Source organism: Trichechus manatus, unplaced genomic scaffold, assembly GCF_000243295.1.
Source record: "Trichechus manatus latirostris isolate Lorelei unplaced genomic scaffold, TriManLat1.0 scaffold00009, whole genome shotgun sequence".
NCBI lineage: Eukaryota > Metazoa > Chordata > Mammalia > Sirenia > Trichechidae > Trichechus > Trichechus manatus.
In genome coordinates this window covers 21,622,709-21,635,861 of record NW_004443945.1, presented here as the reverse complement: position 1 = coordinate 21,635,861, position 13,153 = coordinate 21,622,709, and the positions used below count along the sequence as shown (strand labels likewise).

The 13,153-nt window shown below is 39.5% G+C and overlaps 1 protein-coding gene across 1 annotated transcript in view; it reads left to right on the top strand.

Annotated features, from left to right (window-relative positions):
- Window positions 1-10,912, top strand: part of SDC2 (syndecan 2) — a 132,306-nt gene extending 121,394 nt beyond the window's left edge. Inside the window, exons 3-5 of the mRNA XM_004370754.2 lie at window positions 2,013-2,146; window positions 7,866-8,001; window positions 9,651-10,912. Of these exons, the coding sequence (XP_004370811.1) occupies window positions 2,013-2,146; window positions 7,866-8,001; window positions 9,651-9,814 (434 nt within the window). The 3' untranslated portion in view covers window positions 9,815-10,912. The remainder of the gene's footprint in view (window positions 1-2,012; window positions 2,147-7,865; window positions 8,002-9,650) is intronic.
- The last annotated feature ends 2,241 nt before the right edge of the window (window positions 10,913-13,153 follow it).

Below are 13,153 nucleotides of genomic sequence, written 5' to 3'. Positions count from 1 at the left end.
GCAGGGCTAGGTTGAGGCATTTTACATTTATCCCAAGAGCAGTGGGGCATTGTGTTTTAAGCAGGGTGTTGGAGCCACAGCTAACTTGTAGACAGAAGACTAAAAGGGGTTATTAGGAAGAAGGCAGTTCATGTGACAGCAGTTTGGCTTAGGGTGGTCACACTGGAGGTGGTGGCTTGGATTCATGTGTTAGAATGGAGGATATTAACAGGATATTAAGAAGATAAAATCAGCAGCACTTGGTGATGGGTTCAATATGGAAGTGAGGAAGAGAAAGTTCTGGTATATAAGAATGCAAGATTACAGTCACTGAAATGGGAGCATAGTGAGAAGACGAGATCTGTGAAGGAAAGGGAGGTGGGTATCATGAGCTCCGTTTTGGACATGTTAGGCTTGTATAGTGCCTTTGAGACATTAAAGTGAAAATGTCAAGTAGGCCATTGATGCATGGGTCTGAATTTCAGAAGGTGATACCATCTATATTTAGATGCTTATTGAAGCTGTGGGCGTGGGTGAGGGAGAAAGTGTGAGTAAGAAGCCTGCCAGTGAACCTTAAGGAGCTCTGCATATTGTGAGTCCAGATAGAGGAGGATGAACCTACAGAGAAGACTTAGAAATAGCCACAGAGGAAAGGAGAAAACCAGGAAATCATAGAAGCCCAAAGAAAGAGGGCATATCAAAGGAGATGGTAGTAGACAGTGCCCAGTGGTGCTAGTTTTGTTTAGAGGAGGGGCACTCTGAAAAATACCATTGTATTTGGCATCTTGGAGGACATTGGTCACCTTCACAAGACAGTACCAGTGGTGTGATGACAATGTCAAAGAGTAAAACAGGTGACTGTGTAACAGTAAAAACAGAGTTTCATTGAGAGTTAGAGATACAGTTTGAACCGGGAAACACAGAGTATAGATCAAAGTACCAAGTGTTCCAGCTACCAGAGAAAGGTGAGCTTTTATACAGAAAAGTGGGGGAGAGAGTGTGTGACCACAGTCATGGGGGCTTGGGGTTACACATAGTAGCAGGACAATAGCAAGCTAAAATTTTACAAAGTTAGCTAATCCATCTTTTAACATAGGCTTTCTGGAGTCACCTAGTAAGTGATTTTCTGAAATATCTACATATACATTCTCCCTAGGGCATGTTGCTTCTCCTGAGACTATCTTGACAAACATTTCTTCACGAATCACATTTTTGCCCCTTCTGTTGTTTTCTGAATGTGGTTAAAGTTTCAAAAGAGGTTACACAGGTTCTGTTCTTAGAAAGGAGGACTTAGGACAGGCTGAAGTTTAATTCAGAGACTGGAGCTTACAATGGGCTTCTCTGGGAAGCACACAGGCAGCAAATTTCTAGTCATTAATTATGTAGCTGGAAGAGAAGAAAAACAAAATGGAGCTTGAGCTAAATTAACCATCAGCCATTTTGGTCAGGCTAAGCGCCTCAGCTAGAGTTTTCATACTCCTTGTCAATGAGGAGAGTCTGATTGGAGGGAGAAGAGCAGAGAGTCAAGTAGATGGTGAGGAAAGCAGTTAAAGATATCCACAAGCCCATTGTTAACTGTTTGGCTATAAAAACGGGAGAGGGTTTAGCATGAATTAAGCATGAATTAAAGGGTCAGCTATAGGAGAGTTTTCTTTTTTGTTTATTGTTTTTATGTGTTTTTTGTTGTTAATAGTTTTGTTGTGTTTGCTATGTTGTGTTTTTTGTTGTGTGGAAAATGGAGCGTGCTTGCATGTAGATAGGCGGAAATCTTACTGAGCAGGAGAGACTGAACATACAAGTGAAACAAAGGCAAATTGAGAGTGTTCAGGGTGATCATATTGTAGAAAAAATTGCCAGGCTAGGCAAAGATCGCTCTGAAATAATTTTTTATCTCAATGAAGGCTGAAGGAAAGTTTGTGCTTGAATTCTTGGGGAGCAGATACGGCTTCTGTCAGTATCAACATTAGACAATATTGTCTGATAACATAGAAGTCTGATTCTTGTTGTCAGCTCATCTTTGCTTATTTTTCCAGGAGCTGATGAGAACATAGAGAGTCCAGAGATGACAACATCTCGAACGCTTCCAAAGATACCGTTCACTAGTCTTGCTCCAAGAGTGGAAACCACGACGTTGAAAATTCAGGACAAGATACCTGCTCAGACGAAGGTGTGTTTTGTTTTGCATTTGTGTTATCAGGTTGTTGTAAGTGCTGTTCAGGTTATAGTGTACAAAATACGCCTTCTAAGAGGTTCTGTTTTACATTATGGAAGGACAAATGGTCTTTCCATTATATTATTGTAAATGACTTTTCCTTATTCTTTATGATCGTTTTGACTAATTTACCTACCTAGTACTTTTATCACACCAGACCTGCCTTATAACCGTTATTTTTTACACGGTGTTCCTTCTCAAGGAACTCACAACCCAGTTAAGGAGCAAAACTTTTTCAGTTTATTTAGCTTAAGCCAAGAAAATTTGGTTTTATTTCATAAAGGAGGTTTTAAGTTAAAACCGTTGTAAACTTTACATATTCCACAGGTTATAGAGTAAGGAGATTCCAAGTCACATCTTGAGCTGAAACTAGTCTCAATTAGTCATTTCTGAGTCTCCTCACGTCTGCCATCAGTAGTATATAAACTTTGAACTCTTTTAATGATAATGATGAATCTAGGTGCATCTGGAGTAACTCTGGTGGCACAGTGGTGAAGTGCTCAGAAGGGTCTGCAGTTCGAACCCACCAGGCACTCCACGGGAGAAAGATGTGGCAGTCTGCTTCTGTAAGGATTTTCAGCCTTGGAAACCCTATGAGGCATTTCTACTCTGTCCTAGAGAATTGCTATGAGTCGGAATCAACTCAACAGCAGTGGCTTTGGGGTTTTTTTTATTTGTTTGTTGTGTGCATCTGTATGCATTCATGTTTGAGAGCTGACTTACAGGAATACGCCTTTGGCCTTAGAACAAAGCAAAGCTACCTGCTAATGAAAAATAAGAGACTCATGATTTTGGGCTTGTTAGCATAATATTGCAATTAGCTGACCATCCACTAATAGGTAAGCTATTTAAGTTAGAAAATGCCTTAGTCTGAAAAAGACCTAGGTTTTAAATCCTGGAGCTGGTCAAGTTTTTCATCTTCTCTATTCATTCCTTATGGGCCATTGAAACAATTAAACATGACAGCATGTAGCTTGGCACCTGAGACTTAGTAAGCGTTCCATAAGCCTTACTTGAATTTGGTGGAGCAGTAGAGGCGAAACCATTTCACCTATGTTTAATGAGCATGTGTAATAACCTGCAGCAGTAGACTTTGTACATGGTTCAAGGCTAGCCTATGAAAACTTAGAAGTGTCCCTTTTAACAGAGCTTACTCCATCTGTTGATTAGAAGTGAGATGCTGCCAAGTTTTAGCAGCAGAAAGGATGTGGAAAACTGTATCATGAACATAGTGACAGGCCTTCTCTGGAGGAAGAAGCACTTCATTTCCCACAGTTATCAGAGTACCTTTCTTCTTCCTCTTCCTCCTGGTCAGTCTTTCTAGTGCATGTGACCAAGATGCTGGGTTTCTGCAGATTTGGAACAGCCAAGAAGTCAACCCTCTCCAGGCTGGAGTGCTAAGAAGGGTCCATTAGTGTTGGGGATAGATTGACTTCACAGGCCAGTGGTAGGAAGGAAAAGAGAAGCTCCAAGTACTGAGGTAGCCATTCCTTGCATGTGCTGACTCCACGCGTGGTAGCTACTCCATGAATGTGTAAGTTGAATAAATGAAGAAAGAAGGGGAGAGATGAAAAGTAACAGATGTAATTGATGGCAGACTGGCTGAGCGTCTCAGTGTGTGTATGACACAGTTATCCAGTGTGACTTTTGAGAGATATATATGACTTTTACCACATTTTATTCGACTGCCTATCATGGCTGAAGCTCTTGAAGTCGGTGACCACTAGGATTTGCTCGCTTGAGGTAAGAAACTCTCCTGGGTGAATTTTTGTCTTCAGTGATAAAGAATTGTATCCTAAGCAGAACCTAATTTGACATAGAGTTCTGGTCTGTTGAAAACAGCATGTTGAAAATTGATTTAAGTTTTTAAAAAATTGCCCTTAAGGAAGTAATTGCATCAGATCACGATGAAGAAGATGGGCATTTGGCAGATGAGCATCTGTTCAAGCGAGATTAAGTGCTACTGTACGTCGAACACTATTCTTGGTACTCACAGTGATAATATTGATCACCGATAGCATTTACTAATAATAGTGATTAAATTTTCCATTTTGTAGTTACATGGTACAGCTGAATTAAACATTGCCTCTAGGATACCATTAGTATACGTTTTGCTTTTGAATAAGTCTCACAGTGGCATTTATGTCACTGTTGAAGATATTCTATCTAATTTGTTGTAAATTTATGTGACAAAAAGAGAACACAGTTATTTGTTTAAGTAGCGCATTGTTCATAACCTGTTCTTTCCATTATATTTCCGTGGCATCCAGACAACCAGACATGATTGTGACATTTTTAATTGGCTTCATTAAATCATTCCTGCTGCCTTTTTATAATTTCATGTTACACATATATACGAGAGTTAAGGTATTTCATATTAATTCTTTACTTCAGAATGATTTTCTCTTAGTCACGCCCCTGCCTCCATACAAGAAAACTTTTTAATTTAAAAAATGAATGTGCCTTCCATTCATCTCAGTACTTGGTGGGCCCAGTTCTGTGGAGACCTTCCGTTTCCAAACTCTCAGACCCCTGGAATTCAAGCTTCTCCCTGCCTGCTGGATCAGAAGCTGAATCAAAGGGAACCGAACAATGTCAAGAACTCTCTCAGATGATTTTAGGGACTCAAGAAACCTGAGGTGAAATAATGTGATTTGTCGTAATATAGGACGAAGATGACATGGATAAACTTGGTCTCTAATATCACAATAGCTGTTTATATCCATCTCCTTCCCCACCAGAACTTGTTTACCTCTCTCTAGTCACAAGACTCAATATCTACTTTTTTGAGTTTCCTCTTCCCTTTCCTGACCTCTAGTAACAGTTCTGGGGCTCTAGTGGCATAGTGGTTAAGAGCTCAGGCTGCTAACCAAAAGATTGGCAGTTCAAATCCACCAGCCGCTCCTTGGAAACCCTATGGGGCAGTTCTGGTCTGGCCTGTAGGGGCGCTATGGGTCGGAATCAACTCAACAGCAACGGGTTTGGGTTTGTTTTTTTTTTTATAACAGTGCTGATGAGCCGTGAAAAGCTTCCTAGATTAGAACCTGGATAATCCATTCTCTGATCTGTTGTCTGTCCTACCAATTAGTGATGGACTGTCCATGAAAATAATGGAAGAAGCTCAGGCAAAATATTGCCAGTGAGTTTCTCTCTTGTGCTTCACTTTGGTACATGAAGGCTTGGGGAGACTTTATTTTCTTTCTATCACATTAATGTAGAGAACAGTGCATTTGGGGTATATATCGTATAAGATAATTTCTCTATGGTCCTCTGCTTCTTTTAAGTCATGTCAGTTTGAGGTTTAAGGCAGTACAGAGTTTCTTGGGGCTGGGGAAAATAAGACAATCATTCTTTATCACACTTTATTACATATAATCTTCAGTGGCAGCCTAGTATTCTGTTCATTGAGGCAGAGACCCAGCACACCCTGGAGTTCATATGGATCCACCTGGTTTAGCTTGTAGTACTTCCTGGAAATGAGAGTGTCCTTAAGGCACGCCATGAAGGGGAGGTTTTTCCTTCTTAAATTCTTAACTCTCTAGACTGCCATTTTGAATGAACACCAGAAAGCAATCAATCATTTAACTGGGCCCATGGCACGATAGACTATTATAGACTCCTAGAAGCCCTGATGGGAAAGTGCTTAAGCGTTAGTCTGCTTCTGTAAAGATTTACAGCCTTGGAAAACCTGTGGGGCAGTTTTACTCTGTCCTGTAGGGTCGCTATGAGTCAGAATCGACTTGGCAGTGGGTTTGGTTTAGTGGAGATGATTACATGTTCTTAGGGAGAGCAGTAGAGCTAAAAAGGATTGTTGTCTAAAGTCTACAGCCCAGTGGAGTTGGCAGTGTTTTTCATCAATAGTGTTGGCCAACAAGAACTTCAGTCTGATAGAGAATAGTCAATTCATTTAAACTGAACTTCTCTAACCCAGTGGTTCTCAAACCATAGAATTGTCAGGAAAACTTTAAATAAACAAACAACAACAATAATCAATGTCAGATCCCCAACCCAGACCAATTGAAATAGACTGTCTAGTGGTAGGTCCCATATGTATTTATTTTTAAGCTTTCCAGGCAGGGTTTGCAATCCATTGCTGCAGCCTTGTGTCATTTACCCAAGATGGTTAGCATTAGTGCTGAATATTAGAAAGGCAACAGATGATGTATGTGTTGGTGTGGTAGACTGTAAAAAGTGTTCTGGTGTTTTGGAGAGGTGAACAATCAGAGAGGGCTTCATTAAGGACAAATGGACAATGAAAGAAGTGAATTATTTGGATTGGAGTTAGGAGAATTGCATGACCCAAGGCACAGATGTTAAGAGCCATCTTTGTTAAGTAATAGGCAGTGTGAACTTGACCTGGCAGGGTTTTTTACTGGGATGTAAGAGGTGGGTTGGGGGCGGGGTGAGGGGGAACACTGGAAGCCAACCGACACAGGCAGTTATGAGGTTGTTGCAGGAACTTGGGTGTAATGTGATAAAGACCTGAACAAGGCTATGGAAATGAGACTCCAAGGAAGGAACTTAATTTGAGAAAAATGGGGAAAGACAAGTGTGGGGGCCCAAAAGCATAGCAGTACAATTAATGGAAATAGAGAAGTGAACCAGTATGATTTGGTGGTGAATTACCTTTTAAATTTGACATGTAGAGTTAAAGGTGCTGCAGCCAAGAGTTAATGTCCTGTAGTAGGCCACTGGCTAGGTCAGCATGATGCTGACTGGAGATGAGGCTGTGAGAGTTATTACTGTAGATTTATACTTTAGAATTATAGAATGCCCAAGAACCTTAAAGTGCCCTTCATTTGCTAGATGAGGAAACTGAGGTCCAGAAACATGCCATGAGTTGGTCAGAGTCCCAGAGGTACAAATTGCAGAACCCAGGCGCCCAGAAATCCTAATCCAGGGTTCTCTGAAGGTGAAAGAGTGAGTAGTAGAGGGAAAAATTACCGAGTAGGCCTGGGCAGGACTACTCCCTGCATACTAAGAGTAGAAAGAGCATAGTTAGGTGTGGGGAACACCTTGGAGAGAACACCTGAAAGGAAACTGTCATCAGCAATGCTGTGTGTAGCAAAGTGACAAAGGAGTAAGGAGTAAGGAGAATTGGGGCAATGCTATTGTACTGAAGCAGTCAGAGGGAGATGGTGGCCTAAAGTCAGAAGTCATTGTTGTTAGTTGCCGTCAAGTTGATTCCAACTCATGCAACCCCATCTATGCAGAGTAGAACTCTTCCATAGGGTTTTCAAGGCTATGACCTTTGATAAGCAGATCACCAGGCCTGTCTTCTGAGGCACTGCTGGGTGGGTTCTAACTGCCAATCTTTCAGCTAGTAGTCAAGCGCTTAACTGTTTGTACCACCCAGAGACTCCCTGAAGTCAGAAGAGTGGTGAGAAAATAGAGGTCTTATGAGATGTCGACTCAACCTAACCATGTCATTAGGATTATTGTGCACTCACTAAATATCCACTTTGCATATACATCTGATGAGTGTTATACAAAACCAGGAACTACATGAATCCATCATGGGACTCACCTGTTGGTATAAACTTCATCTAAAGCGATGGTTCCAGTTTTTTCTAAATTCATTGTATGAAGAAAAGGAATGTTGGAATATACTCATTATATCTCCTTCCCAACACATTTTTTTATATGTATAATCTTTCCCTACTTCCCATATCAGTCACCTGAAGAAGTCAATAAGGAGAATGTTCACATGTCGGACTCAGAAAGAAAAATGGACCCAGCTGAAGAGGATACAAATGTGTATACTGAGAAGCACTCAGATAATCTGTTTAAACGAAAAGAAGTCCTGGCAGGTGAGTAGCAGGGTGAAGCTCAGGTGAGGAGGTGGTCCTTACCTTGGCCTCTTAAGTGATACTCAGGTGTGTGTAGGCAAAGCTTGCTGAATGTCACCTTCCTACTGAAAGCAGTCTTGAGGGCCCTTCTCATTCCAGCGTGAGGGGCAAGAGGTTAGGCAAGCGTTGTCTTTATTTTCTGCTGGTCCTCTGGGCCTATTCCTTGGCCAACCCTTAAGTGGGAGTGGGGGTGAGGATGGCCTAGAAGAGGAAAGTTAAGATCTGAATTAGTCCAGGACAAGTGGGCTGGGAGGTGCGTGGGTGGAGAAGGGTGTGTGTGAAGATCAATCAGTCTTGCTCCAAGCCATCCCTCATTTCAAAGTAAACTTAAGAGAAGGAAAGATCTTTTTTTGGGAGGGGAAGGAGGGCACACTTTACACATGTAATGCGCATGGCTGTAAGAATGTAGTCTCTAATTGTAACTTATCTGATGAAAGTATTAACATTTGATTTTAAAGGGAAAGATTTGTAAGATTTAAGAGCACCTACTTTTTTCCCCACTTTGATTTTTTTTTTAATTATTTTTGTTGTTATTGTTGAAAATAATACATAGCAGAAGATAACACCAATTCAGCAGTTTCTACATGTACAATTCAGTGACATTGATTAAATTCTTTAAGTTGTACAACCATTCTCAACCTCCTTTTCTGAATTATTCCTTCTCCATAACATAAACTCACTGCCCCCAAGCTTCTATCTAACTTTTTGAGTTGCTGTTGTCAATTTCATTCCATACAGTTAGTTTTTTAAAAGAGCACAATGCTCAAGGCAGACATTCTGTGCTAATTAAGCTAAACTACTATTTGGTTTTAAGACTTTAGGGGATACCTTTGGTTTAAGGTTTCAAGATTATCTCAGGACAATAGTTTTGGAGGTTCATCCAGCCTTAGTTGCTCTAGAAAATCTAGATTCCAAGAGAATTTGAAATTCTGTTCCCATATTTTTACCCCTTTTGATCAGGATTCTTCTATGGAAATCTTTAGTCAAAATATTCAGTAATGGTAGCCAGGTACCATCCAGTTCTTCTGGTCTCATGGTAATGGAGGCAGTTGATCATGGAGGCATCTAGCCACACATTCCATTTCCTCCTGCTGTTCCTGACTCTCCTTCTTCCTCTGTTACTCCAGGCAAATAGAGACTAATTGTTGTCCCTTGGATGGCAACTAGAGCACCTAATTCTTGATAGTCCCAAATCCAAGATTGGAAATTTGCATGCTTTTTCATATTTATGCTTAAAAATTTTAAGTCGATTAAATCATGTTTTACGTTTTCACTGAAAAAGCAATTAGAAGATTTAGAATATGAAATGTGAGTACTGAAAAGACTAAAGCATTTTAAAGTACGGAATTAGCTGTGATCACAGCCGGATTTTTCTTGTTGAGGCTTTTGGGTGGTATTATTAATACGGATCAAAGAAAGTATTGTACCTTCCTGAGGAATGTCAGATTTGCATAATTACCTGGTTGCTTCGTTGAATCCAGTTTTTTTTTAATGTGAGGGTTTTCAAATTAAGCCTTTTATAAAAGCAGAAGTAGATTGAGCTTGACAAAGCGAATTTCTGTAACCCTTGAATCCTTTCTAAAAGAAAGCTTCCTTTTGGTATATTTCAGCTGTCATTGCTGGCGGAGTTATTGGCTTTCTCTTTGCAATTTTCCTTATCCTGCTGTTGGTGTATCGCATGAGGAAGAAGGATGAAGGAAGCTATGACCTCGGGGAACGCAAACCATCCAGTGCTGCTTATCAGAAGGCACCTACTAAGGAGTTTTATGCATAAAACTCCCACTTAGTGTCTCTATTTATGAGATCACTGAACTTTTAAAAATAAAGCTTTTGCATAGAATAATGAAGAGCTTTGTTTTTTGTTTTTTTATTTCATTAAAGAGCCATTCTGGCACCTTAATGATAAAATCCCATTGTATTTAAAACTTTTCATGTATTTCTTTAGAACCACGTAAAATTAAAACTTAACATCTGCAGTGTTCTGTGAATAGCAGTGGCAAAATATTATGTTATGAAAACCCTCAATGTTCATGGAATCGTTTGAAACTTTTATGCGCAAACACGAAGTGATTGTTTTTATCGTAAGGTTCAAAGATGAAAGCTGTTTAATTTTTGTCGGCATGTCTCAGATTGACCCCTCCAAGCTGGTCGTCATTAATTTATCTATTGTTCCCTCTTCTCCTCTGTCCTCCTCCTATGTCCCCTTAAAACAAAACTCTTTGCCTTTTGTAGCTGTCGTGGTGCAATTTGTCTTTGGATAATTCAGATAATGGTAATTTAGTGTGTATGTGATTTTTAAGTATGTAAACTTTAACCTCCATTTTGTATAAATTTTTAAGTGTCAGACTATCCGTTTTACACTTGCTTTGTTTTCCATTACCTGTAGCTTTGGGCAAATTTGCAACAGCAAATCAATGTGTAAAATCGGATTATTACCACAAAACTGTTTAGTCATATCTGTCTAATCAGATCTTCTTTTGGGAGGATTTGATGTGAGTTACTGACAAGCCTCAGCAAACCCAAAGATGCTAACAGTATTTTGAGAAGTTGCTGCAGATTCCTTTGGCCACTGTATTTGTTAATTTCTTGCAATTTGAAGGTACAAGTAGAGGTTTAAAGAAAAATCAGTTTTTGTTCTTAAAAATGCATTTAAGTTGTAAACGTCTTTTTAAGCCTTTGAAGTGCCTATGATTCTATGTAACTCGTCGCAGACTGGTGTTAATGAGTATATATAACAGTTTAAAAACAAAAGTTGGTATTTTATAAGCACAGACAAATCTAATGGTAACTTTTATAGTCTTACGAATAGACATAAATTGTAATTTGGGAACATAAAAACTACTGAATAAATCATGTGGCCTAATATTGAAAATGTCACTGTTATAAATTTTATACATTTTCGATCAAATGTACATCTCCCCTTTGCTAACGACCGTCTGCTCTCGAGGATGACGTGGGTTTGATTTCTGAGTGTTCCACAGTGTCTGTAAATCAAGACCAAAGAGCCTGTCGATGAGGCCGTTTATTACCAGATTCACTTCTGAATTGGCCAGAGGAAATCTGGATGTATCATCTTTGTGTGTCTAGGTACAGATTCTGGAAGGCTGCCAGGGAATTGGGAGGTTTGCAACCTTTATAGGATAGCTGATGGCAATATTGAGACAGATGCCCGCTCTTGCAAATAACTTACAAGACTATAAATTCCAAAGAACTGAAGGGCGCTTTCCAGAAGTAGGTATCTAAAGCTTAATCCTATAGGTTGATTTACCTTTGAAATTTTGTTCCAAATCTCCTGAAGCTTAACCGAAGAACAAGTGGATGGAATACCATAATCCATACCACAGGGAGGGAGTGAGGGAAGGGCAGGGAGGCTCTGCATTAGAAGGAGGGCCTCACTGCTTACAATTGAAGTTGCTGGAAAGTAGTAATGCCTAAGGAGAACGTAGAGGTAGGCAAATACCCTGGCTGGGTACTTCCTTCTGCCCAAGTATTTCCTTGTTCTTTTACCATTGGAGTCCCTGGATGGTGCAAATGGATAACGCACTCAGCTGCTGATCAAAAGGTTGGAAGTGTGAGTCCACCCAGAGGCATCTTGGAAGAAAGGCCTGGCAATCTACTTCCAAAAAATCAGCCACTGAAATTCCCATGGAGCACAGTTCTACTGCGACACACATGAGATGGCCATAAGTGGGGATCAACTCGACAACAATTGGGTTTGCTTGTTTTTTGTGTTTTTTTAAATTCTGTATTAAACGGTGAGTCGCCAAAGTAGGAAAAAGCAAAAAAGGAACTTTCCCAACATATAATTTAATAAAATACAAATGCTTTATTTAGAGAACATTCCCTGGAGTTGCCACGGAACTATTTTAAATTTTTCTTTTTAAAAGCAACACTCGGAACGATGTTTTTACTTAAATCCTTAATGGCCTTAATTCTCAAATTCCTTTCCCATCACTTACAGAGTCAGTTCACTTTAGAAAGATTAAAAGTAATAGCACCTTCTAAAGTCACACCATATCCCTCAATTACAGAAGTTAAGAATGTAGTGGGTATACCTCTAACTGTGCAAAGCATAGTAAAATTCAATTCATAGAACTGCTTGAAATATCCGTGCCAGGAAAAGAAAATTTCTGGCAAATACTTTGTCACCACTGTAAAGCAAACTATTTGTTAAAGTGCCAAAATAAAGTCTGTCATGCCGAAAGTAAAAATTCATTGTATAGACTGACATCCAGTTTTCTTTAACTGTTACGTTTTCTGCTTAGTTTTTTCTTTTCTTTTTTTTTTTTTTTAAGATATAGCAAATAATACTATAAAAAAGTATTAGTAATGATTACTGAGTTCAGGAAATTTTTGGTACAAGTATAAATATTAAAGCTGATGTGAAAATTTCCTGTTTCTTCAACCACATGTAAATGATTTCCTTTGTGTGAATATGGCTTTGTGTTTGAGACTTGCAGTATATTCAAACTGTCCCATTTTCAGCATATGGGGTAAAATGGGATGAGGTCACCTTTAGGTTTCAGCTGCAGGTACTTAGTACTTAGAACATCAGAATTGTGGTGGTGGTGGTGTGCAGTCAAGTTGATTCCAACTCATAGCGACCCTATAGGACAGAGTAAAATTGCCCCATAGAGTTGTCTAGGCTGTTGTAATCTTTACTGAAGCATATCGCCAGGTCTTTTCTCCTGCAGAAGTGCTGTTTGGTTCAAACCGCTAATGTTTTGGCCAGCAGCTGAGCACTTAACCATTGCACCACCAGGGCTCCTTACCTCAAAGTTAGGACCTGGTTAATAAAACAGAACAAGATTGTAGAAATTGCCATCTATGAATTTAAAAATTGATGAAGTTTCATGTCAAATATTTAGTGATTTGGTCTTTTGTTAATGTGCTCCTTTTTTGCAGATTAGGCAAAATACCCTTACTTATTGAAGATGTAGTCCGCTTAATACAGGGTCTAGGAGAGTAACCTAAATACGTAGAACGTAACTACCTTATCCTGGTGGCCTTAAAGAACTGATATGTCCTACAAAGGGTGCTGGTTCCTGCAGAAACAGGTACAATAATAACTTTATATGGAGTTTATTTCTTCAATATCTTAGACAAACATTTT